A 27,712-nucleotide genomic window follows, 5' to 3' on the forward strand; every position below is an offset into this window, starting at 1 on the left:
GTTGAGAGTCCGCCTGCCGATGCAGGGAACACGGGTTCGTGCCCCGGTCCGGGAAGATCCCTCATGCTGCGGAGCGGCCGGGCCCGTGAGTCATGGCCGCTGAGCCTGTGCATCCGGAGCCTGTTGCTCCGCAACGGGAGAGGCCGCAGCAGTGAGAGGTCCACCACATGAAAGGCGGTGCCAGCACATAGGGGAAATGCAGTGGTTAAGGAATTACACCTGCCCCACTTGTAGTTACAGAGACACTTTCTCATTTAGAATCATAGAATTCTACAAAAGACAATGTGTCATGATAGAAGGTATCCTATGATATCATCTTATCCACATCTATCACCACTTAATTTTATAACTGGGAAAGAGGAACAAGGGGACGTAGCAGATTTTCCTAAAGCCGCATAGCCTAGTTGACTGGAAATCCCAGACTCTTCTAAATCCTCCAGTGTTTTCATGACACATCATGTATAGAACCTGTGGGGAATGAAACTATCTAAAACTGCCCTCTGTAAAGAGTTTTTGATAATTGAAGGTTCCTATTATTATTTGCCTACATTTTATCTTACACCTAAATTACTTTTTGAAGATTCATGAAAAATCAAAGCTAAAAGTAACAGACTGTTAATGTTACAAACCAGCAGCTTCCATATTTTTCTCATGACTAATTAAAGTCCTAATTAGTGGTTGCTTAGTTGTTCCCACTAGAAATCAAAACAATTATTTTGCTAATATTCAAGCAGCTGGAAAATATTTGGCATACCCCAATTTTGTACTTAAAATAGATGGTTATTTTTAAAAGAGAGGTAATATATTTTAGGTTGTTAAGGACGATTTGTTGAATACTTATCGAGCTACAGTATTTTGAGGCTTGTCTTATTCCAAGTCCATTGGTGCGCTCTCAATTCTCACAACAGCTAGCTCCTATTCAATGTCAAAATACAAATTTCAATAACTGTCTCTAATGCCACAGTAACTTTAGAGAGATGCAACATGCCTTTTAACTATTAAAAAAGGGTCAAACCTGGTGCAAAATTACATAAAGGCGCAGTTTGGGGGACAGAATAGAAATTGAATACACCAAGGTAGCTGCTTGGGAAAATGAACAGTATATAATCTAATATCTTTAATTTTATATACATGAATATAATGTATGTCAGCTTTGTACATGAGATACATACAGTATTTAAACATTTTACTCAACAGATAAGAATTTACAATAGGGCTTCCCTAGTGGCGCAGTGGTTGAGAGTCTGCCTGCCGATGTAGGGGACACGGGTTCGTGCCCCGGTCCGGGAAGATCCCACATGCCGCGGAGCGGCTAGGCCCGTGAGCCATGGCCGTTGAGCCTGCGCGTCCGGAACCTGTGCTCCGCAACGGGAGAGGCCACAACAGTGAGAGGCCCACATACCGGAAAAAAAAAAAAAGAAGAATTTACAATAGCAATAGAACTGACTAAATGGCTGTCCACTTAATATACTTAGATTAGATCCTTACTTTAACAGGAAAAGAATTTAATAGTTTACAATCATAGACACACTGACATTTAAAACAAGACTTTATAAAATAATTTATATATATTCTAGCATCTATTGAGAGGAATAATTTGCATTTGTGGATGTGTGCAATGAATGGCATATTCAAAATTTTTAGGTGATAAAATAATTTAGAAGCAGTTCATGCAGAGGTCAAAGCAAGGGATGGCAGTTCCTTCAAGATGTCCTTTCTCTTTGACATCAGTGGACATCAGATACACACTAGGTACCATTGGGGCACACTAGACCAAGTCTCCTCCAACAATTACTTATATAAACATCAATATACACCAGTTGATATCCCTTCTTCCGTAGTACAAGTACAGGTCACAACTTCTCTCAGCTGTGGGAGTAGTCAGTTTATACTTAAAGTGATTTAATGTCTCCTGGAGTTCTAAGTGATATATCTCTATACAAGGTAACTAACAGAACTTCCTGGTTTTTACAACTTTACTCTGATACTTCACAGAGTGCCCCCCGTGTCCTGTGACATAAACATCCAGCAGGTAAGATTTTCCAGGCTGAAGACCTTTGATTGTTTCTGTGGTCACTGCTTTGTGCAGGTTTTGACTGTGGAAATATTTACAGAGGACCTTCTCTGATTTCTTCCTTGTATCTGGTCCAAGGCATTGGTTTTGCTCTCTTTTCTTCTGGTCTTCACTGTAATTATCATCCACTTCCTTTTTGTAGATGCAAAACTTGTTCCTTTCCTGGGTGCCTAGCCAAGCCACGGTGGCTGAAGAACAGGTACGCAGCTTGTCGAAGGCTTTGATGCGCGTGTCTTCAGGAAGAGAGGGAAATGACTGCTTACTGGGCCTGGTGGTAGCTAGTATTTTCAACATAGATGCTCCCTTCTTGTTTCCTTTCAGTCGAATGAGATATTTGGCTTTAGGTTTTCCTCTCAGCTGAAACTGTCGAATGCCTTCCACGTTCTGAGACAGAAGAAGTTTCCCATCTCTTCTCACTTGGATTTGGACAGCGTCCAGACAAGAGTGAATAAATAAGGTGACTTTTTGGTGAGACGAGACTGGAGCAAACCGTAGAAACTTTGCCCCCTTCCTTTTAACGAACACATCCGTAACTTTCCCATCTTTCAGCTCAACTGTCTTCTGTTTTGCTTCTTCCTTGGTCCTGGCAAAGGTGCCCACGTAAGCAGTGCTCATATTGCTGTTGCTGTTGGCCACGAAGACGTCAAAGTAGTACTGCGTATCGGGTTTCAGATCCGAGACAGTGAAGATGTTCTTGTTTCCTATGCAGATTTTCTGAATGTCAACCTTGGGCCTCGAGTAGGCGTGCCTCCCCAGTTTTGGAGACGGCTTTGTCAGGAAGCTGTGCTCTTTACCTGAATTATCCGAAGCAAATCCGAAGTGGGCAAAGTCAAAAGGGCTGAAGTCCAGACCGGGCTTTGGTGCCATCATGAAAGCGTCGTCCGCACTCAACTTCGCTTCCACTGCGCAGAGACTTTTGAAATTGTGCTCTTTGTTGATGACCACACAGTACTGAATGGGTTGTTTCAGCAAAGAGGCCGTGGGGCTCGGTTTCCAAGCCAAAGTGACCGTGGTGCATCCCAGGGAGGTAACGTCGACTCTTGGGTCATAAGGTAATTCAGGGTAGGGCTGGTCAGACTCTGGAGTTGTGGTGGCATATACCTTGAAATGTGTGTCTTTCTCTGTTGAAAGAAGCTCCAACTGATATAAACCAGATGGAGAACTAGAAGATATGAAATATTCCACGTCGTTGCCTTTGTAGGAGAATAACTCTGCGCCTTCCTCATTAATGATCTGCTGCTTCTGCTGAGCCAGAGGCTCTGGATCACCTAAAAGACACAAGAGAAGCACAGCCTACACGTCAGGGCATGTGCTGTGGCTTGCCAACCTTAAATTGTGTTCTTAAGACAATTTAATTTAGTTTTTCTCCATTATAAAAAGAATACATGTTCCCAGTAGAAAACTGGGAGATAGAGAACAAGATAAAAAAAATCATCCATTAATACAAATCCATATAGTCCTTTATTAACAGTTTGGTCTATTTCTATCAGTCTTCCTTCTACACATGTTTATGCAGTTGTTATTATTTTCTCTTATTTTTCTCTGCAACTTTATAACATTTATTATCATGCATATATGTACCTAGAGAAACCTCCATTTTTCTCACTTAATATTATATCATAAAAATGAAACTGTTGGTTAATTTTTGACCATTATAATAATGCTTTTATATATATAAGGCTTTTCTGATTTTACATTATTTCTTCAGGATAGATTCCAGCTGGTAGAATTTTTAGGTCAAAGACTGCAAACCTCTTAGAGACTAATCCCTACTGTCAATCTGCTTTTACCAGAAGGGTTCTGTCAGTTTGCACTTGGATGGCTAGCCATTTCACTAATTTCACTTTTGTTAGTAGGACTGGACAACCTCATTAAAATATAGACTATAAAGCACCAGTAAGAGGACCTAATTTTCAACGTGTAGAACACGCGCTCAGGAGGAATACAGGGAAAGTACTGAAACTAAAATAACGTTTTCCATTTTTTGTTACTATTCATATCAGATGTCACACAGATATCGGTGTTAGAAGACCCAGAGAAGGACCGTGTAGCCAGAGTGGGAATGGATCTTTTCCAGCTGATCACTGCAGGTTGAGAGTGAGGTATGTAGAATTCCATATCCCTAAACCACGCAATTAACACAATCATCATGTGACTACTCATTCTATCTCAATCTCGCCACTCCCCATACGCCCTTTCAATATTTTCCTAATTACAGTGTTCCCACATCACTGTACGTATCTAGCTGGCTACCATCCTGTCATGGCACCAGTCTCAAGCCTTCATTTCAAGCTAGGATGCCTTTGCCCCTTAAAGGGAAGCAGCGTCAACCCAGGGCCTCATACAGACTCTACTCATTTCTTTGTATCTGTCATTTGTTTCCCACCATCTGCATCTTCTTCAGATGCCTGACCTATTCCTCCTGACTTTCTTCTCATCCTGGACTTTCCGTGGTGCTCGATGCCCTTTTGTTCTCTCTTTGTGGCGACCCTTTACTCCCCAGAGATCAGAGGCTCTTATCCTTGGGTGCATATTAGATTCACCTGGAAGGGAACTTTTACCATCCCAATGTCCAGACCCCACCCCAGGGCAATTAAATCACAACCTCGGAGGTAGGATGCAGGCATCAGTAGCATATACAGCCCCCAGTGGTGAGTCCAGTGGTTAGGCAAGACTGCAAACCACAGCCAGGGAAGCCGATGCTCACCCCTTGCCTTTCCTCACTCCTTCAGCCCACACACCTGTCTCTCTCAACCTTTTATTTCACCAAATCACCGCCATCTGATGTCATCCTCCGTTTCCCTCATCTCCAGCCCCAAATCTCCAGCTTCCCCCATGCATCCGTGCTGGTTTTTCTTACTAAGAGAAGGCTGTCTGTCTCATAAGCCTTTCAGCTATCCATCCAGAGGTCCGGGGTCAGGTCTGCCGCGCCGCTTACCTGAGCCTTCCCCGCTCGCCTCCTCTGGCAGCTCCTGGAGGCTCAGCGTCCACGCTAAGGGCGCATCGCAGGGAGTCACTGTGACTGACAATGGCGTGTTGTCTTCTTCAACCACAAAGAAATACCTGGGTGAAAGTGGACCACTTCAGACCGAGGTAATTCATCCTAACACTTACAACCAAGATTAGTGGGAAAAATCGCTTGGTTTAATTTGTATTCACTTAACAGAAAATCAAACTGGCTATCTGACATAAATCATGATATTTTCAGCAGTAACCGTGGAAGTCCAATAGCCCAAGGTTCTGCGACCAGATTTACCATCGACACAGTCTGAAATAATTGAAAGACATTGAACCAAAATGTGGAGTTTGGGTGTTACTCGAGTTAAGAATCAAAACTTACCAGTTTGGGGGTGTTATTTAACACCAGTACAAAGTAAGTCACAACCAAGAGGAATTTCCAGGTACGTTGCCCTACAGGTACTGCATTTTCCATAAATTTGGCGATAAATTTATAAGTTACCCCAAGGGCACTCTAAAGCGCCAACCATTCCAAGAGATCATTTTCACAGCAGTGTCCTTCTAAAATGCATGTTGGTCTCTGGCAAAGTAACACTGTATTCAGGCTTTCACAGTCTTGACTTTTGTTCACAGTTTTACTATTCCATCTCCTTTTGGAGACAGGTATCTAATGACCATTTGAGAAATATTTTTAAAAGGTAAAGATAACTGTGTCAGTCAGTGGAAAGGCACATTTCTCTGTCACTAAGATTTTCTGTTGAATTAATAACCTAGTGATTTGAAAACATTTTAAAAGAACAAAACATTCTCCTCTATGCTTTCCCCTTAGATTTTTTAAATGATGTCTCAAAAGAACTTTTAAGTAGAATAAAAATATTGCCTATGTATAACAATGCTATATATTCTTACTCTGAATAATTTAGATGATTCCATTTATCTTTCAAAGCCCATAATCTTGCAAGGGAGGAAACAGTGGTTTCCTCACTGGTTTCACGGCAAAAAATAAGCAAGTTTCACCTCCTAGAGATTGCACCTCCTGGGTACCTCTTTGCCTCTCGATTCTCTCTATATCTACCCCAACACCCTCTCCAAACTGACCACCGTGGCCAGCTGCTCCATCAGCCTCCTCTGCAGTTCTTCTCACCTCCCCGAACTCTAACCCATGGGGTGAACCAAGGGCCTGTGCTAGGACACTCTTTTCTACCCGTGCTCATTCCCTGTGTGATCTCACCCAGGCTCACAGCTTTAAGCTCTTCTATTTTAATGATTCTCACATGTAAATTGTCAGCCTGAACTCTTAGCTAAATTTTAGAGACAACTATCTTCTCACCATCTTCCTTTAGAGACTACTGAAAGTTTCAAACTTAAGATGTCTAATCCAAACTTCTCATTCTCTCATCAAACCAACTTCTGCAGTCTGTCTCTACTCAGTAAATGACAGCCCTAACCTTCCAGTTGCTCAGGACAAACGTTTTAGAGGCATTCTTGACTTTTTCTTACTCTTCCACTCCACATACACTGAATCAGCAGTCATTTTTTTTTTTTTTTGGCTTCATCTTTAAAATATACCCAGAGTCCATCCCTTTGTTCCACTTTCCCTGTTACCACCAGATCAAGCCACCATTTTTTCTTGTCTGAGCATTGCAATAGCCTTCTGACTGGCCTTGTTTCCACTTTGACCCCCTTAGTTTATTTACCTCCTTCCAGGAGGAGATATCCATGTACACCTAATTCTGAACACACTCGCTGCAAACCCTCCAGGAGCTTCTTGTCTCATTCAGAACTTGCAATGATTTGCGTCCCCAACCAAATCTCTAAACTCGTCTCCTCTATTCTCTCCCTTCTTTACTCAGCTCCTTGCTCTCTGTGGAATGACTACGGCACACTCTTGCCTCAGGGCCTCTGAACTTGCTGTTTCTCCATCTGAGATGCTCATCCTCCAGCTGTTGACCTTACGTGCTCAGTCACTGCATCAACTCTCTTCTCTAGAGTCGGTCACCATCTCGCCATAGACCGACTCTGACCCCTTATGTAAGACATCACCTTCCTACCCGTGAAGCTGTTCTACTCCTCTTCATTTTTCTTCAAAGCACTTATCACTGCCTGATGTATTAGATATACCTTTGTTTGTTTTTTTATTTTCCCACCTCCCCCAACTAGAATGAAAGCTACAAGAGGGCAGGGCATTTAGTTCATTGATGAAGACTTAGAGACTAAAATAATTATTAATAAATATTTGTTGGATTAATGAATAAGTTTAGCTTTTCACTTTTGGGGAAAAAAGTCTTTACTTGTTCAGAGAGTCTACAACTTCCCCAGCAGTGGGGCCTCCGCCTACCTCACTGTCATGTCATCATCCCTTCTGCTTTCTGTGCTCGAACCACGTAGGGCTTCTTTGAGCCATTGGGATGTTGTTTGCTCTGCCTGAAATACACCCCTTAGTCCTTATTAATATTTGTAAATAAATAATTTTTTAATTGAAATATAGTTGATGTACATGCCCTTACTAATATTTAAATGTCACTTCTTCAGGGATGCCTTCTCTAACTGTTCTGGCTCAGGTTCTCTCCCATGCTCTGAGTGTCCTATACTTTTCACTTTGGGCACCTATTGCAATTTGTTACTATATATTTATATTATTATTCGATTAATGTCATTTTCCCAACAAAGGCCCACTTAGGGTTCATTCTCCATGTCATTTTATTCTCAGCATTTAGCACAGATTTCTGCAGGTAGAAAGTACTTGATAAAGTCTTCTTAATGAATGCATTACTAAATGAATAAACAGAACCCAAGAATCATAACACCTACCTTATTCTAGCCTTAGGATACCTACACTTAGTCTGTTTCTACCTGAAGATACTGAATCTGAATGGAAATATATGTGCTTTCCCCCCTTCATTATTCCAAGATGAATTAGGAGCTGGAGGGTGGAAATAGGGCTGTGGAAGGACAAATAAAGGGAAGACCCTATAAAAGCAAAAAAAGCTTGTTCGGAATATAGTAAACTTAGGCAATCATCCAAACAAAATAACTAGATGATTGTACTCTTTACTATATGGAAGGTTTATGGACTTAAGCATCCCTAAAGAGAGGTGTCAGATGGTTTAATTTTCAAATTCAGTCAACTTTTGGAGAGTAGAATTTTGTTCCTTTGGCCAGGTTGCATAGGTGATATTAACCACATAAACATGACTGAACCTATGAACATTACAAAGAATTAGGTAAGACAAAATAATTTATTTAGCATTGTGTAATTTTAAAAGTATTCAAAACTTTTTAGTTTTGTTTGTTTTTGGTTTTTATGTGGGTAGCCGAGCTAACCAGTGCTGAAATCAATGTGCACGTTCATCTATTATCTTCTGTTCTCATTTCAATCAAGAAAGTAGTTTATTTCCAAAAGTATGCAACTGTGTCTTAGTAACTTTAATACAGGCCATAAGCAACCAATAACAGAGAAAACAATGCTTGCATTCCACAGGGTAATCATTTTACATATGAAACATCAGAGAGTCCCTCTAAGTCAACATTTTCATATGGAAGCACTTATGATTAGGGATAAAAGACAATCTGAATAAACTTTAACAATTTGACAAACATTTATTGTCTACCATGCACAGTGCACTCATGGAACGGAGCTGCAATCAGAGATGATAGGGCACGATCTATGAGCACCAGGTATTTACTGGCTAGTGAGGAAGACAGAAATGTGACAAATATGCTCCAAATTATAAGGCCAGAGTTGAGGGATAAACACCGTGAACCATTTAGACTTTGGAATCTATGTATAAACATAAGCATAATTAATGAATTTGTTTTCTTTTGCTATTCTCTGCTTCCAAACTTTATCTGGAATTTCATCTTTAGTTGTAATATCAACAATGTCTATATGGGTTCTCCCATCACATATTTTACCCCTAGAAATGACTGTGGCCACAACTCTTTAACTATTGTTAACATTGCATCCAAATGTAGATATCAAAGTCTCCAATCATGATTTGTGCAGGGGGGAAAAAACCCAAAAGAATGAACAAATGAAAGAAATAAAAATAGAAGGAGGAAAGGAGCATGTGTTGTTTTGAAATGTCTTATAATAAAAACATGTTGCTTCAAAGAAAAAAAAAATGTAATTTTAAGACAGCGCTTAGAACCAAAACTTTAGTTTTTAAGAGACTGGAAGATCAAAGATAAACCATTTATTTGATTAAGTGAAATGATTACATAATGAGGAATGCTGTGCTTTAAAGAACACTGCAAAGCAGTGCACAAGTACATTTGGGAAATCAAAGTAATTTTTTAAAGAAAAATTTGGATTCACTCAAAAGTTTCAAGAGACAAAAGAATATGACAAGCAAAATGGTTCGGCATGAATTCAGCTGATATTTAAGACTAATTTGAATCATTAAAACTGCCTCCTCTACCCTTCCTTCTTTTCACAGACTAAGTCTCTGTAAATACTAAGACATCAAGTTCCTTTAGTATAATCATCCTTGCATTTTGTGCCTTCAGTCTTAGGAATGTCATTGAAAGAGTCATAATTATTTTATATATTACTGACAAATCAGTTCCTAATCTATTACTTCCATTCAAACAAATAATTTCATTCAGATGGTGCTGAAATGATACCCAAACAATAGGTCACACCAGTCAAAATATGAAAACTGATTATCTACTCTCACACAGACTGACCGGATGGTAACATGTCTGTGCCATTCAGTGGAAGAGGAGCACCACGTTCCATTCTTATTGTCAATTAAAACTGAAGTGACGGGGCTTCCCTGGTGGCGCTGTGGTTGAGAGTCCACCTGCCGATGCAGGGGACACGGGTTCTGTGCCCCGGTCCTGGAAGATCCCACATGCCGCGGAGTGGCTAGGCCCGTGAGCCATGGCCGCTGAGCCTGCGCGTCCGGAGCCTGTGCTCCACAACGGGAGAGGCCACAACAGTGAGGCCCGCGTACCAAGAAAAAAAAAAAAAACAAACTGAAGTGACAAGAGAAAGACGACAATAATTTGATACACCTCAATCTTTGGAAAATGGATTATTGATGACATGACATAGTTTTATCCTTTGGAATGCCAAGGTGCCCTAGGTTAAAAGGAGAAACTGTTTTTGAAATATGATAAAGAGGAGTTTGGGTACTGCAAAGTAAGTAACTTTAAATATAATTAGTTTATATGATTGATTGATTGATTGATTGATATATGTTGATATATGTAAGTTTTAAAGGTCAAAATACTTAGAAGCATTATGTGAGTTCAATATGTTGATGTTGGAGTGAAGATAAGTGAGGGGCCAGTTTTTTTTTTTTTTTTTTTTTTGCGGTACACGGGCCTCTCACTGTTGTGGCCTCTCCCGTTGCGGAGCACAGGCTCAGCGGCCATGGCTCATGGGCCCAGCCGCTCCACGGCATGTGGGATCTTCCCCGGACCGGGGCACGAACCCATGTCCCCTGCATCGGCAGGCGGACTCTCAACCACTGCGCCACCAGGGAAGCCCGAGGGGCCAGTTTTTATCTCTGTTTGGTTTGATGCTTTCAGAACCAATCATATTGATCAAAGAAATACTATCCTTACAAGCCAATGCAAACCCTTGAAGAATCATATGTGTTCAATTAATTGCATTCATCCTGTAGAGTCATTCTTAGAAATTTCCTACCATCCTGAAGAAAAGAAAATGACCATTCCAAAACGTTAGACACGCAAGGACTTCTCTCTCCACCCAAAAGATCACAATCAGCGAGAATCAAAGAGACGTCTAATGGCTAGACGTTGCACTGCCGTTTTATTTTCTTACTTAGAGAAAAATAGGCAATGCTATCCAGAGGTTGACTGCAAATTACCTAAACTAAGTCTAAAAGGTCACTTTCTTTTTCAGAGACACCCGTTCTGAGCTTATTGATAAAGGAAGTCCTGCAGGGAGAATACCTTTTAGGTGTGTCTCTAAAGAGATAACTGCTAATTTCAGCTCCATCTGGAATTACTGACGAATCATGAAAAAATGCCTTGTCCCGAATTTGCATCTGAAAGAGTTCCTCATCTCGAGTGGGTAACTTCTGGGTCCTGGAGCTGAGTGGTAACAGCAGCCACAGCATACACCAGTGGAGAGGCACCATCCTGGGGCAACAAAAAAGAATTGCTTACATTAATTTTACAGGCAAAACACTTGGGCAAGTTGCGAACTTTCTGAAGGGTTCACACTATTTGGTTTTGACAGAAAGAGCTGTATTATGTATTTTGGATACATGCACATGAGCTTTAAGGCGACTTTCCAGTTCTTTTTTTTTCAAAGTATTTCAACAAGTTGACAATGAATTCACCAGAATTTCAGATATTAAAAAGATTTTGAAACAAAAGGACTCTTGGTGCATTGACTTCCTTGGGTATTCAGGGAGAAAAGTTCCCCCTTCATTATGGCAGAAGCCAATATGGTCATTGTAGACATCTCCATACAAATGTCTCAAAGCTTAAACCATAACATAAGTCTCAGAGACCCACTGAGAGCCTGAAAATTACCACTACACAGTTACTTTTCTTCGTCCTTAAAATTTGATTAAGGATCATATATAGAATTATTCTGCAAATCAGATTTTCATAAATCAGAGATTTTAAGAGATTATAAAGTTTAACTTTCTTATAGGATAAGCAATTTGTCTATAATCCCAAGGTGAGTTATTTGCCAGTGTCTAATATTACAGATTTACCAGACTCTTCAACACAACACTTATATATAAACTTTTACCATATTAAAAAGTGGGCTTGGATTCCCACTTCAAATCAAGAAAGACCACTGGGGACTTCCCTGGTGGTCCGGTGGTTAAGACTCCACGCTTCCAATGCAGGGGGAGAGGGTTCCATCCCTGGTCGGGGAGCTAAAATCCCACATGCCCTGTGGCGCAGCCAAAAAAAAAAAAAAAAGACCATTGGAAAGTTCTATACTTAGGTCATTTGTCTTAACCTCCAGCAGAGTTATATATTTGCTGCTCCAGTTTTCATTGAGTTACACTTTGACATTTATCACTGACTTTCATAAAAAATCCTATAAGCAGGGCTTCCCTGGTGGCGCAGTGGTTGAGAGTCCGCCTGCCGATGCAGGGGACACGGGTTCGTACCCCGGTCCGGGAGGATCCCACACGTCGCGCAGCGGCTGGGCCCGTGAGCCATGGCCTCTGAGCCTGTGCGTCCGGAGCCTGTGCTCCGCAACGGGAGAGGCCACAACAGTGAGAGGCCCGCGTACCGCAAAAAAATAAAAATAAAATTAAAAATCCTATAAGCAATCATGGATCATTCTCTAGGGCACCTTGCTTTAGGGATTGTTTCAAGGACACCATCTTCTACATGTTTCCCTTTCCCAACAGGAAGACGCAGGTAGGCGAGTTCTTTTCACCTCAAGTGCTAATGAAAGGCTTTGCTTCCTTTGAGGATTTGGTGCCTGTTTTCCTCACAGAAAAAACTAGGTAAGGAGTTGTTTTCCCTTATCTCTTTGACAACATACATCAGGGAATTCAAGCATTAGGGAAATATAGTGTTTTTACATTGAAGTACTTTAAATAGTGAGAAAGTCAAATGCAAATATTTGCAATAATTTGAAATGAAGAGAATGCCAGTTTTATTTCTAAATAGTCATTGCTATAGCTATGCGGTCACCTCTACTTAAACCATCACTTGACTTTAAGTTTTCTTTGAGTGCTACCAAAAATAGATTCATACAACTGAAAATATTTTTTTGAAGGGAATAAGCTTTTCTTTCTTCTATGAGAGTTTGAGAAGTAATTTTTCCCAGTGAGCTTGCTCAGAAAGTTCCTTTAACTTACTTTTTCAAAATTTGCTTTCTGCCATGTGCTCTGCAATTTTCCATATAAATATCCGCAGTAATTAGGAGTTACTATGTGCAAAACACGGTGCGAAGTTGCATTTATATTCACAATAACCTTGTGAAGTAGGTGCTATTCTTATATAAGTATAAACCTCCTTTAACATAAGCAGAGAAAGGATATAAACCCAAGTGAATCTGACTGCAGAGCCCAAACATTTATTTCCCATCCTATTTCTCAATTGTATTGCCATTGAATGAGAGTTTGACTGAGAGCTAAGAAACTTGACTTTTTAGTTTCAGCTGCTAACTAGAAGTGTAATCTTAGGCAATTCACTTAAAATTCTGGACCTCAATTTTATGAAGGGTTTGGATGGATGATCTCTAAACTCTGAAAACAAATGATGATTCTGAGACTGAACACTGAAATCCTCTTCCCAAATAGCTAGCAGTTTAGGAATAAGAACAGGCCTCCTTGAGTTTCATTAAATAACCTGTCCCTCAGATATCCAGGTGATTGTCAAGGTGGAACCCAAGGAAAGCCGGGGATGTAAACGAGAGGTCATGGGAGTTACTAAAAGCAAACAAAGGTTATATCTACAAAAGATGGCTGGGGGGATCAAAAATCAAAGCTCAGTGAACCTATTCAAAACAAATAGGGACATGGTGGAGTAGACCGAATGGGACCACCACTCACGACCCTCAGTCCCTCTCCTCTGATGCCCTTCATCCTGCAGCCAACAGAAACGGAAAATCTGAATAGAATTTGATATACCGCCCCTATAAAGAAATACTTATTATTTCAGCATAATAAAACACATTCAGTTTACTTTGTAGTAGCATCTCTGAAAGTTTGCCTCCTGAGAGCAGAAGGGGCCAGATAATAAAATATGTCTCTTTAGAAAGGGTTAGAATTTGGCTTTCCATACTTATTAGGAACTTAGAGCAAACATGCCATGGCAGCACTTGAGTGTGAGATACTTGGGCGTATTTGCCCTAGAACCACTCAAGGGCAGCCTTCTCCCATGAGCCCCATATTTGCCCGCAAAGCTGTCAATTGCACAGTACCACTGCACAGCTGAACAGGACAAGCTGCCCAATGCCCCTGGGTATTTGGGATATTTAGGTCAGCCCCAGAGTTAGACAGCTAGCATGTTATGACTGGTGGGAATTTTCCCAGCATCCTCAGCTGCCTGTGGGAGGAACTTTCTCTTTATTAAATCAGCTAATAAGAAGAGATGAATTTTGAGTTAATAACAATATTAATAAATTTGTTGTGTATGTGCTGCATGCCAGGCACTCTTCTAAGTGCTTCATGTCTATTATCTCATGAATGCCAGCAACAAGCCTATGATGTAGGCCCTATTATTTATCTCATCTCATCTCAAAAATGATCAAACTGAGGCTTGGACACATAAGAACACATAGTGAATACAATATGATATGAGAAATATAAACTATCAGGGGTGTGGTAAATATGATTATTATATATTCCCCCACGTCAGCTACTTAGCCATGTAATATTCAGTAAAGGGAACAACTTCAGATGATAGGATTATGCAGAGTAAGTGTTAAAAAGCCAATACTCCATGGGTTTCTGTGCTTGGTTGTGTATATGTGGGGAGCAGAAGAACTGACTGCCTTTGTTCCAGATTATCTTTCAAGGATGTTTGTATAGTAAACAGCCTTGGAAGATAAAGCTTCTGGAGCAAAGAGCAGGCATGATTGTTACCCATTATAAAAATCTGGGTTCCCTAAGCTCAGGGCTGCTCTCTTATAATAAACGCCACTATATGGGCTGATGCCATCAGGCCCTCTTTCAATCATCCTACGAGAATTGGGGGGTCAGGCAGTGGGAGAAAATGCTGCTGCTGTGGATCTGTGGCTTCTGCTATTGCTGCGTAATAAAGTACTTTGTCGCCGACCCAGGAGTCTCATGCCATCTAGCATCCATGAAACTACGGCAGGCTAGCTTGTTAGCTTGCAAGGAGGGTAAAATCTCATACTCTTCACAGTTATTGACACTAAGATTTTACTTGTTAAATTATTTTACTGGCTTATTGACTTCACACTGGCTCAGGTAGACATTTTTATTTAGATAATCACCAATAGGGAATAGACTAAACTATCTTTTGCTTTCTTTTAAAAAAAAAAATCGTATATCCTCAGCTAAAGTTCTATCAGGTCACACTTTCTGTTTCTGAAACAATTTTAGCTATTTAAATTGCCACATCAACTATGGGCAAAACAGATACTTTTCAGAAAAGTGTTTAAAATGAGTATGATCCCTTTTCTTTTTATTGTATCTACAGGAGAAGATGGGTGTTAACTGAACTTATTGTGGTAACCATCTCACAATGTATGTAAATCAAACCACCAGGATGTATGCCTTAAACTTACACAGTGATGTATGTCAATTATTTTTCAATGAAACTGGAAAAAATTAGTATGACTCCCCAAACACAGGACTTTATATTCTGTAGGATTATTGTTTTCAAAATGTTATCTAATAACATCCATGTATTGCTGGGGAAAAACATACTCCGTTTTTAGGGAAACCTAATAATTTGTTCAATTTGATCAGGTTACAGGCAGCATTTTTTTAACAAGGTGTACTTAAAAGAAGCATTGAATATAGCTAATCAAAAAACGATTATGCAGACATATTGTGCATGTTTTCACAATTTATATTCACTTATTCAAATTTAAAGCTTTATGTAAGTATTGTTTAAAGGATGGAATTTTACAGATTTTTTTCCCTACCAAAAAAAATGTTCTCTCTTAGACATTCAGCTTAAGAATTAGTCACTTTTAAATAAACAACTGAAAATACATTCTGCTTAAGAATAAGCCTTGGGTAATCCAGTCTATAAGAACAGACTTTTCTTCTAAGATTACAAAAGTGCCCTCTAATGGCATAACTTTTCCTCTCATTTCTTTTTGTTACTTCTAGGTATCTAGAGCTTATCTAGGTTTAAAGTTTAAAGTAAATAACGTTTCTTAGAATTTCTCATTCAGCATTATTACTTCTGTCATGGACATCTTGTGGATAATCTAGGAAATGTGTCTGCACAGCAAGAAATCTTGCTATCTTTCTACAGTCAAGGGTCTAGTTCCAACAGCAGTAGAAAGTTGCTAGGATAGTTCCAAATATTTTTATTTTACTAGGCAGATCAATCAACTTGGTTGCACAATGATTTTCAGCCCAGAAAAACTAGGTGGTGTTATCCTATTACTGAGAAGATTGACTTTGTTTCGATTGAAAAGTTCTGGTGAATCATGTTCATAGATGCTAATCTAAAACTCTGAGATTGTTCATATTGTCAGAGGCCTTCCCCATATTCGAACATTCCTTCCTATCCTACCAAAACTGAAGTGAGAAAACAAAAATGACCTAATGATTTGATATACCTCAAACTTTAATCTAGATTATTGGGAATCCAGATTATTGGAGATATGAGGTACTTTTATCCTTTGGAATGCCAATGTGTCCTGGATTAAAAGGAGAAATTGTTTTGAAATATAATTGTCCAATGAGATTAACAATGTATTCTATACCTGGAAAGGTAGAGACAGGTTTGGGCACTGAAAAGTAAATAACTTCAAATATTATTAAAGTTTATTAGTTTAACTAATAAACTAAACTATTATTAGTTTAGACTATACACACACACACACACACACACACACAGATATCTAAATTCAAGCTATTTAGATACACTATATGAATCCAATTAGTTGATGTTAGAGTAAAGGTACATGAGCAATGGTTCTAAAAGAACCTTTTAAATATGCAATTTTATTTTTATATTTGCTGCCCCCTCTCTGGCGAGCGAGTGAACACTACAGCTCTAGAAGGGTGGAGAGGGGCTGCTTTTGAATGTTTGAGGGCTGTGATGACTGGAGCTGCTTCTCCCATTTGCCTCCTTCCCTGCTGGGCTCTCTGCTGCCCTACCCCACAGAGAGAACGCAGAGCGTGGACCGCAGTGTGTGAACTGAAGATCAGTTTTAAACAAAATGCCAACGTAGAGATATAAAGCATTTGTATTGTCCCAGAATGGGTAGGGAGTAGAGCAGCTAATGGGTAACTGAAAACACATAAATAATTCTAAGACTTTATTTTCAGCATTAACATGACCTTTTTTTTAAAAATTTATTTGTTTAATTTATTTTTATTTTTGGCTGCGTTGGGTCTTTGTTGCTACGCCGTGGGCTTTCTCTAGTTGCGGCGAGCAGGGGCTACTCTTCATTGTGGTGCACGGGCTTCTCATTGGGGTGGCTTCTCTTGTTGTGGAGCACGGGCTCTAGGTGCGCGGGCTTCAGTAGCTGTGGCACTTGGGCTCAGTAGTTGTGGCTCGCGGGCTTAGTTGCTCAGCAGCACGTGGGATCTTCCCGGACCAGGGCTCGAATCCGTGTCCCCTGCATTGGCAGGTGGATTCTTAGCCACTGTGCCACTAGGGAAGCCCCAGATTTTATTCTACGTGGCTTTTAAACAGTCAAACTGACCTGGCACAACCTTTTCCCACAAACCTGTGGAAATGCTTGAGAATTGTAAAATGGTCAAATGGTATGCAAGAAAAAAAATTAAAGGGGCCTGGAATAATTTATCAGTGTACCAACTAACCACCCAGGATGACCTCTATCACCACAAAAAAACCACAATAGGCCTAAAAGCAAATAAAACTTTCCCCAGGGAGTCAGCAGCAGCTCTACTACCGTCATTTTGCAAAACTTATCTTCAGTTACATAGTCAACTTATCATCTTGGTTAATCCACTGATTCACTTAGTGAAAATAAAAATTTATTATTTGAGGGCTTCCCTGGTGGCGCAGTGGTTGAGAGTCCACCTGCCGATGCAGGGAACACGGGTTCGTGCCGCGGTCCGGGAGGATCCCACATGCCGCGGAGCGGCTGGGCCCGTGAACCATGGCCGCTGGGCCTGCGCGACCGGAGTCTGTGCTCCGCAGCGGGAGAGGCCACAACAGTGAGAGGCCCGCGTATCGCAAGAAAAAAAAAATTTATTATTTGAAACTGTGTAAACAATGAGAGTAAGTAAATAAATCTGGTTAATTTTTTTTTACTTTGAAATAGGTATTCAATGAATTTAACCACAAATCCTAATTGAGAATCTTGTCTTAAGAGTAGTGAATATTTCAAACCATTAAAATGCTTGCGTTTAATATTTATAGACTGCTGTTTAGTTACATCATTTCACTAATCTAAGAAATTTGCAAGGCTGGTACATAAAAAGTTCTTTAAGGTTTTCATGGAACTTCCAAGGCTCTGTGAATAGAAGATATCATATAAATTAAGGCATTGCAACCTTTCTCAGTTCTGTAGATTTCTCAGAACAGCAGCCGGCAGCTCTACCTACCTGTGAGTTATATGATCAAAGCAAATTCCTCCATCCCTTTACCACCAACCACCAAGATTCTGCAAATTCCTTGTAGAACATGTGAACGTATTTGTAAAAAATGTCATCGAGCTCCTATAGACATTACATGGTATAAAACTTAATAAGATCAGATTCATCAGGATAAACAGGCCACACATAGCATACAATTAAAAAGAAAATTCATAGAGTCATTAAAATGCACTTAAAAACTATCCAATGCGCCCAATCACGTGTAGGCCACAAACATGAAATGAACTTACAATGACCAAAAAGAAGGATGGGGCGTTCTGAATTTACTTGAGACAAATGCATCTGGAATAAATAAAATCTAATGTTTAATTACAGAGAGTGGAAAGTGCATGATTATAATTTAGTGAGGATAATTTCAAGGAATGGTCTGCCGCAGAGATTTCTGTTATTTTCTTTTCCTTTTTAAGTGCAAATATTTAGCCTTTTAACTTCTATTTTTAAACTCAAGGGCATTTGTTTTTGTTTGAATCATCCATGCCACATCTGATAATAAATCTGAAGCATCTGATCTAGCTGTAAAGAAAAAAAAAAAAACGTAGCCTTGGTCGGGGGGGATGGCCCCCGTGCCTGCCGGGATGTGATCTGTGAGCAAGGAGAGGTGGCGGGGTCGGGGGGGGGGCGGGGGGTCTGTCTGTGCACTTGACGCAGTAGAATGTCCAGCCTGGACCTACAGATTCCCTCAAGGCAGAAAAAAATGAAAAAAGCTGAATTCCCAGAAGTCGTTTTGTTCTGCCGTCTTTTGCAAACAATGAAAATGTTAACTGAAATTAGTTGGTTGTTCCTATAAATATACAAATAGCCTCTACTACGGTTGCAAATTTGAGGGAAATAGAGCATTCTGTGGTTTGGTATGTTTCCATATTTGAAAAGGGTGAAAGAAGCAGGTAGAAGTCAAGGGCTTCTGGTCTGCGCTAAGGAGTGGTTTCCTGCCCGTGCTGGGTGAGCTGCAATATTTCTAACGCCTATAGCCCAACAGAGCAGAGCCAGCCTTGGGCACAGAACACATAGGCTAAAGCTCTCTATATGCAGGCTGTCATTACAGAGTGGAATGATTATTAAGGGTTTTAGAGTTCATTATGTCAATAATCTATGGATTAGGGACCTTCACAGGCATTTCAGCTGCAATGATTCCAACCTCCTCTACCACTTCTCTAAATGATTGCCAACTTTCATTCTGGAAGGAAATTAAATTAGTATGAAAAAGCAATGTAAAATTAAAACATGCCAAAGATCTGAATACAGTTTCCATTCTGTCATCTCCTTCCCTCTGATCCTCATGGTGTGCAGTTCACAGCAGGGCCAAGGCTAGGGCACTCTAATTTTAAAAGATGGCCAAGCCTACATAATAAGAACAGCTTGAAAGAGGATAAGGTTTGAAAGGAAGTGACCCTGTATTCCTACCATAATTAATGCCAATGGAAAGAATCATGAACAATAGAAATGGCCAAAATAAATGTACTAGAGATAGAGAGTAGTCTTTGATTCAGGAAGCCACACTCATTTTACTAAAGGAAGGAGCAGATCTCCTAAAATGCATCTGTTAGTTAGGTGATTCGAAGATATGATAAATTCAAAAGCAATTTAGAAGATAATGCAAAATAAAGCTGGAACAAGATACTGAATATCCTCCTCCTCTCCAAATTTCCTCTGTAGGTGCAATTGAGATACCTGGGCTCATTTCCACTGTCTTGGGAGAAGCTAATGATTCCTGGAATAATGAAAGCCCCTAAGGGAGGAGGAATATGCTCGCTTGCTTTTCTTTCTTTAGTTTGGCAACTAAGCCTTATTTCCTGTTGATCTGCAACAAAATGGAAATGACTTCCTGTGCAATGTTCTCCAAAGCAGTTAAGAAACGACACACGCCATCCTCAACAGAAACGTAGCTAAGATGGAACGTGGCAATGTACCAGCAGCATCTAACAGCAGCACATGTCAGCCTCAAAAGTGAATCGTCATGGTCAGCAGAGTCCCTGCTGTGTAAAACACGCCAAAAATACACTGAGAGTACAACAATATTGAATACACATCCATACCGTCCCACTCTCTACCATCGAGTCAAGCGGACATTAATCATGCATAAAAGTGCCCTCCAGTGTGAGCTAACGCATACCAAGAGGAAAAGGGTAGTTGAGATAATAAGTGCTTAACAGGGTTGGAGTGAAGAGTCACCGAGAGCTGGTGAGGACAGAATGGGAATCAGAGTGGAAGTAGGATGAAGGGAGAAGAATGAACTAGATTTGGGGAAGGGAGATGGAGGTGGAGAGGTCAGGGAGTTGAGGCAGAGAAGTAGAACTGCATCAGTAAACAAATGTCATCTGAGCCCCCTCCACGTGCTGGACACAGAACGGTGTGCCAGTTAACACAAGACATACTCTCCTCTTGAGGTGTTTATGGTCTAGTAAGAAGTAAGGAAGAAAATATTCTTAGGTAGAGGTAAAGAGAGATCAGCAGGGAACTGCATTCTGAAGAGGGTCCTTAAAATTTCACATCATGTCCCTAAGATCACAGAGAAAGACCGCAGAGGCAAGGACAAATATTTCATCAAGACAAGCTACTTTTTCGAAGATCACTCTTCTTTTCCACACAGAGCCTCCCGCCACCCCCAAGGTCAAGATGCATGTTTCAGTGGAAAAATCACAGACCGAGAGTCAAGACACTTCCACTGCAGGCAGGAGAGCTATTCATGTTGATGGCTTGTTGGCCCAGGTGTTCTCCAGGGTACCCTGTAGCTGTGAGCCCCTGAGTCTAGGGTTAGTTCAGCCTGTTTCTCACAAAAGCTGAGCATAGGGCAGAAACTAAGTTCCTCAAGGACACAATGCAACTTGGGTTCCTCTGTATCTAATTCTAAGATGAGAAATAACAGGTTAAGGACAGAAGTAAAGAAAAATCAACCTACCTTTACGGAAACATGTCCATCCATTTCATGTATTGAATGGTTACTGTTGTAGGTTAACCTTGAGAAAGGGTTTCCACAGCCATGGTAACACTACAGAAGAATATTAATGTGAAATTCTACTGGCAAGTAAACCCAATTCTACTTTCTTGGAAATAATCATTAAAACACTGGAGGTGAGTTGTTGTAGACCTCCTGGAGGTTGGGACTATAGTATATGAATTATAGATTTGATATTTTTACAGTTATTTTATTCAAGAAGGGAACTTTTCAGTAAGATACTCCATAGATTTCTTAGGATACCAAAAACTAAATATGGTCAAAAGAGCTAAAAATCAAGAGAATAAGAATTTTCCAAGCACCGACTCCATATTCTAAACTGAACTGGGTGACATAAGGGCTCAAAAGAAATATCCTAGGAATTTATAATCTACTCATAAAAGTTACACGACCCAGACACCAGAGTCCAATCATGTCCATATCACTCATTCACTATTTTATTACTTAACATATATGTAATGAGTCCTTGCTACACGCAAGGCCCTCTTCTGGGGCCAGGGATGGTCTCATGAATCCATGTTCTCATGGGGGTGATAGCAAGACACAGATGCATAGGTCAGAAAGCACTATTGGCTGGTAGTCATTGCTATGCAGAGAATTAAAAGAAGCCTGTGTGAAAGATAGTGTGGTGAGGGCCACTCTAGATGGTATATTTAGAGAAGATTTCTTGGAGAAAATGACATTTACTCTGAGATATGAAGGAAAGGAAGCAGTGAAACAAATGGCAGGGAAAAGAGCATTCCTGCAGAGAAACAGCAGGTGCGAAGGCCCTAAGTTGGCAGTAGGCCTGGGGCACTATGGAGAGGAAAGGTTATCAGTGTGGAACAGAGTGGGTGAAGGGGAGAGTGGAGGTCAAAGGGCAGATCACACACAGCCGTGCAGACCATATGAAGGAGTTAGGATTCTATCCTGAGTGTGATGGAAAGCCCTTTAAGCGGGCCAGGACCGTGATCTGGTCCATGGTTTTTCGGTGTAACTCTGTCTACTGTGTAGAAAATGGGTTTTAAGGAAGGGGTCATTGTCAAAGCAAAAACCAAGCTCATCTCTGTAAAAGCAGAAAGATCAGATGAAGGCAAGGCTACTACAGTTATCCACGGTAGACATGCTGATGGCTTAAACCTCGTGGCAGAGATGGACAGTAGTGAAGAGATTGGGAATATGTTTTACAGGCAGGGCCACCAAAATGTGCAGGTGAGTTGGAGGTAAGAAGTGAGGAAAAGAGAGGAATCGAAGATAACACCTTGATTATAGTAACACAGGTACAATAAAATGACAAAACCTAAGTAATGAAGAGATGGAAGAAAACAGAGGGAAATGAGATGAGTCAAGCAGAATTTCCAGCTGGCATCAAATAATTTTTGAGTTGCTGGCCATCTTGATGCAGTTTTTGAAAGCTAATTCTTATACTGGATAAAGTATTAGAAAAGAGGAGAAAAGAGGAAGGTGTTCTCTTCGTGTTATGACAAACATAAAGGAGCGCAGGACAAGGTGGGAAGTAGCAGGAGTTCAGTTGTCAGGGTGGGAAATGGGATCCGCTGGATACAGGGAAGGTGGTGAGACATACTGGGGAAAGGCAACACACACACACACACACACACACCAGTAGTTGCTTCAAAGGAAAGGATGCATGAGGTCAACTATTTTGTCAAAATTTCTGGTAAGGGGTTGTTTGTGGTAAGTGCACAGGAAACGAAGAGAGACAGATACAGAAGTTATGAAGAAAATTTGACAAGAAACCAATGCCATTTGGCATATATGATCAGACTATGTCCCAATGGACAGGCTAGATAAAACTTATGAACTTTCTGATGAACCCACACCTGCCAAATGTCACGTAGCAGAGGCTCCCAGGCACTTTTCTGGCAAGCAGCACCACGAGAGGAATCCCAAGACAGAGGGATAATATGACAAGGAGGCTGACGACACAGGCGTGGGCAAGGGAGAGGCAGGCCGTGAGCTCACCAACAGGCAAGAAAAAGCAGCAGAGAAACAAAGATGTGACCTCGGCAGGGTCATTAGGACAGACGCCAGGCTCTGAAAGATAAGAGTCTAAGGGAGAAAAATTAGCAATCATTTCAGATATTTTGTAATACGCAAATTAAGTGTTCACTAAATATTGATTGACCGATGGGCCAAACTGAATAATCACTACATCTTCTGAAATGAGACCATTACTGGTTTTGTGTGTTAGTGACAGCAAGGATAAAACTAAAAGACAAAAGCAAAATACTGTAGCAGGAACAAAAGATTCTAAAAAGTGATCAATCTCGTCACTCATCCATCAGCAACAACCCTGACTATTTATGTCCTTTCCATCTATCTCAGGGCAGACGTACTACCTTCTCCAAGGAACTTCAAAATCTAAAAGGCTTTTTTAGTTCTATTTACTCTACTAACAAAATCAGGTATTTAAATTATTCAAGTTCAAAGATAGTCCTGTTCTCAGGACAAACCTGGTTTTAAAACTTGCTTTGGGGGCTTCTCTGGTGGCACAGTGGTTAAGAATCCGCCTGCCAGTGCAGGGGACACGGGTTAGAGCCCTGGTCCGGAAAGATCCCACATGCTGCGGAGCAACTAAGCCTGTGTGCCACAACTACTGAGCCTGCACTCTAGAGCCCACGAGCCACAACTACTGAGCCCATGTGCCACAACTACTGAATCCCGCCCACCTAGAGCCTGTGCTCCGCAACAAGAGAAGCCACCGCAATGAGAAGCCCGTGCACCGCAACAAAGAGTAGCCCCTGCTCGCCGCAACTAGAGAAAGCCCACGCGCAGCAACAAAGACCCAACATAGCCAAATATAAATAAATAAAATAAATAAATTAAAAAAAAAAAAAACTTGCTTTGGTAGTTCTGCCAGCTATGTCTGCTGAACACATGGGCTGCATCTTCCATAAGTTTTGATCAAAGAAATGTTTTATAACAGAGCTTCTAGTGATGTAATAAAAAGCGGTACTCATCCACAAGGCAATGAGAACAGAAAGTTTTTTTAGGACAGCAAGCATGATGGAAATGCAGATCTCACTGGCTGATCCAACAAACAGTTTGGGGCACTTACTCTGTACCAGGCACCGCTTGATATCTAGACATACAGTAGTGAACAAGATGTGTGCATGAGGTTCTCATGCTTGCAAAGCTTACACTTCGGCGGGTAAGAGAGAGATGATGAATAAGTAAATAACTACACATACTGATTCCAGAGAGCAGTAGCACCATGACGAAAATGAAACTGGTGACGAGGCTGGAGGGGAGCCACAGAGAGGGGCAAGCTGGGGGGACAGAGCGATTCTAGGCTGAGTGGTCAGGGAGGACCTCTCTGAGGAAGTGACATTTCAGCAGGGACTTGAATGGAGAAAATAAGCCATGGCGAGACACAGAACGTTGGGACTAGAAGGGATCTTTTACAGATGAGGAAACTGAGGAAGACAGAGGGGAACGACCTATTTCGTCTCCTGGGCTTCACATCCGGGAATCTGCCTCACCTGTGCATTAACTTCAACCCTCAGCACCCAAGAGGCTTTGCCTCCACACGGGCAAGCCTTGGGGACCAGAAGACAGGCACTGAGGCCCGTGACGATCACCTCAGGTGGGGGACAACTGGCCAATGTTAAACCCAGGGTGTGCTAGGAAGGGTGATGCCAAATATTGTTAAGGCCCCTTAGCAGATAAAAGAGGGATTGAAGCCCTCTGGCTGGCCCAGCTAGTCTCAGTGGTTGGCACGGCATTATAGGGAAGGAGATTGGGACTCAGTAAAATAAGGATTTATCTGATAAAGCCATTAAACTGAAGGGCGAAGGCGCAGTTTAAAAAGCAGGAGGTGTTCTGATGGAGGAAGGATGCTGCCTGACTTTCCCCAGGGAGATTCTTAATAGGATTGCAGCAGGGTGGTGTTTACTTAGATGGTCTGTTATCTGAGCTCTCTCTGTACACCGTCAGTCAGTCAATGAGCTAGTGTTTATTAAGTGCCTATTGTAAGTTCCCTGGGGACATCAGAGGCGGATAAGGCAGAATCACAGTCCTCTGGCGAAACCAGAGACTTTGATTCTTCTGTACTTTATCTCACTTGAATTATAGCTATTTTTATATTTTTTCTTGTCCCTAAAAAAAAGCTCTTCACGAGGCTTACATAACATGAATTTACTCAAGAAAGTGCCCCGTAGACCAAGATTACTTTTTTACTCTTTATATCCCCTGCATAGACTTTTTTAGTTCTTGCATAAAATAGGCACTAAATAAATATTTGCTTAATTATACTGTTTTCAAGAAGTTTATAGGAAGAGGAAGGTAATCAGAAATGTCTCCCATCAGACAAATCCCTAAATGTTCTGAACTGGGCAAGGCAGTTGGGCGCGGTTATCGGCCAAACCCTCAAGGCTGACTGCTAGCTCCAGACCCATCTTCCTTCCTTTCCCAGGCACCTAACCCTCAACGGTGTGGAGTGGCTCAAGGCTGCCCTCGCCAAGCCAGACTCAGGAGTCAGGCTCGAATCTGAATCTGGGTTCCTTCCTCTGTCGGAACCCCTGGGTACCACTGCCACTGTGGGCAGATGAAGTAAGCGGAACTGCTCTGAGCCTTGGTTTCCATGTTTGTCGTCTGAAAAGGCACAGCAGCTCCTGGTGAGGCTGCTGAAGGGTTCCCTTGACATCAGTGCACATCAGTATTACCTCAGCAGCCCGGTCCTGCCAGCAGCTAAACTAGAACCTCAACGTTATCTGATATTTTGATCCCCGCGTCCCGTGACCCATCAAGTCCTGACGATCTCCCTGCTGCATCTTCTCTCAAAGTTGCTCTCTCTCCTCTAACCAAACGGCCGATGCCTCAAATTGTCCACTTACTGCATCTCCCCTGACTGTTCTCACACTCATTTCCTGCATCTTTGCTCAATCGTGCCGCACAGCACTGTACTGTCCCCTTTCTAAATGGAATCTGTTTCACTCTTCTGCTTAAAACAAAAAGTCAGAGGCTTCCCATGAAGTACAGAATGAAGGGCATGCATGCGAGGTCCTTTAGGCCCCTCCTCACTCTACAAACTCACTTCCTACAACTTCCCCGCACTCTGCTCACATGCCCAGCTCGCGGAGGAGCTGCCGCCTCCTTTGCCAGGATACCACTGCCCCCTCGCTGGTGGCAAAATCCCACTCATTCTTCAAGACGCCAGCATCTACAGCCACAGAGAAATTTAGTTGTGCACTAAATGTTCCACGCTCACACTTCTATTGCAAACCATTTTGAATTCTCTGTACGTATTCTTGACACCCCCCCCCAGGGTGGCAAGGACACATGCTCTCTCTCTACAACAGTGATATGCTGATCACGGAACCCAACCCCTAGCAGATGCCCATGATGTTTCATGAGTGTGTAACGAATAAAGGGAAATGAAAATAATAAAATTGACTGTTGTTGCTGATTTATGGCTTCTGCTTCACAAGAGATAATACAAGCTAAATAGGAAATAAGTTACGGATGCTTTTGACAATTTTATGGGCGCTAAATTTATAATAGTTACTGTGTGAAACCTAAAAAGTTGGGAAGAGTATCTTTAATCTTTTGAGGTGGACATCACAGACATCTGCTGGTGTGGCTGCCACAGACAGATGGTGTGTGCTAGGCAGTGCAGGGACTTCGTATAAGGATGCATTTCTTTTGCCCTTAAGAACACAAGAATGTCCTGGTAAGAATAACATAGTGCATTACTCAGGAGGGCCTCTGTCTTCTGTAAACACGTAAAATATGTTTGGTTGGGATACATTCTGATTAGAGAATAGGAGTGGTACAGACTAGTGCTTCTGAAACCTTATTATGCACACAAATCACCCAGCCTCCCTGGTAAAATGCAGACTCTGATTCCAAAGGTCTGGGGTGGGCCCTGAGACTCATCCTTTCGAACAAGCTCCCTGGAGATGCAGGTGCTGATATTTCAGGGACGGTACTTTGAGTAGCTCTGACTCTTCCAATCCTATTAATCCGGTAAGATCAGCACTATGATTTTCATCTCCAAGATTTTCATTGTTTGAACTTTCTGATTTCTAATTTTCATTCATTACCAAAGTTTAACATTTTAGACATCTATTTAGGGAGAAGCATGGGTGAAATAGAGGTTGTCCACATCCTCTCTTCCTCTTACCTTGAGAACTATTATTATATCCACACAATTTCTCAGCTTTCTCTTTTCTCTACCTCCTTTAAATTAAAAAAAAGAATGACAGGCAGGTTTATTGCCTTTGAGGAATATGTCTAGGTTCATCTTAAAGCCCAATAATGGACAAGTGGACCATTTACCATTTGGGAAATTGTGAGAAGGTTCAAAGTTATTCCAAAGTTTCTAATTTGTTCATATAGTGATACATACTGGAGTTGGCAAATACAGTCCTAGTAAATAAATGCTATCAAGAAGAAATTATTTATTATTACCATAGAATAATAAATATCATAGACTAGGAAGGGGTGTGGTTCCATGGACCCAATCCCATATTTTCCCAAATATCTGATGGT

The 27,712-nt window shown here is 41.2% G+C and overlaps 1 protein-coding gene across 1 annotated transcript in view; it reads right to left on the reverse strand.

Annotated features, from left to right (window-relative positions):
* Window positions 1-1,354: 1,354 nt before the first annotated feature.
* Window positions 1,355-27,712, reverse strand: part of NDNF (neuron derived neurotrophic factor) — a 37,657-nt gene continuing 11,299 nt past the window's right edge. Inside the window, exons 2-4 of the mRNA XM_027103619.1 lie at window positions 10,958-11,146; window positions 5,013-5,137; window positions 1,355-3,342 (exon numbers count right to left, since the gene is read on the reverse strand). Of these exons, the coding sequence (XP_026959420.1) occupies window positions 1,949-3,342; window positions 5,013-5,137; window positions 10,958-11,145 (1,707 nt within the window). The 5' untranslated portion in view covers window position 11,146 and the 3' untranslated portion in view covers window positions 1,355-1,948. The remainder of the gene's footprint in view (window positions 3,343-5,012; window positions 5,138-10,957; window positions 11,147-27,712) is intronic.

The sequence above is a fragment of the Aethalodelphis obliquidens genome, unplaced genomic scaffold (genome assembly GCF_003676395.1).
Source record: "Aethalodelphis obliquidens isolate GAN/ISIS:26980383/991018 unplaced genomic scaffold, ASM367639v1 scaffold6, whole genome shotgun sequence".
In the NCBI taxonomy this organism is placed as follows: Eukaryota; Metazoa; Chordata; class Mammalia; order Artiodactyla; family Delphinidae; genus Aethalodelphis; species Aethalodelphis obliquidens.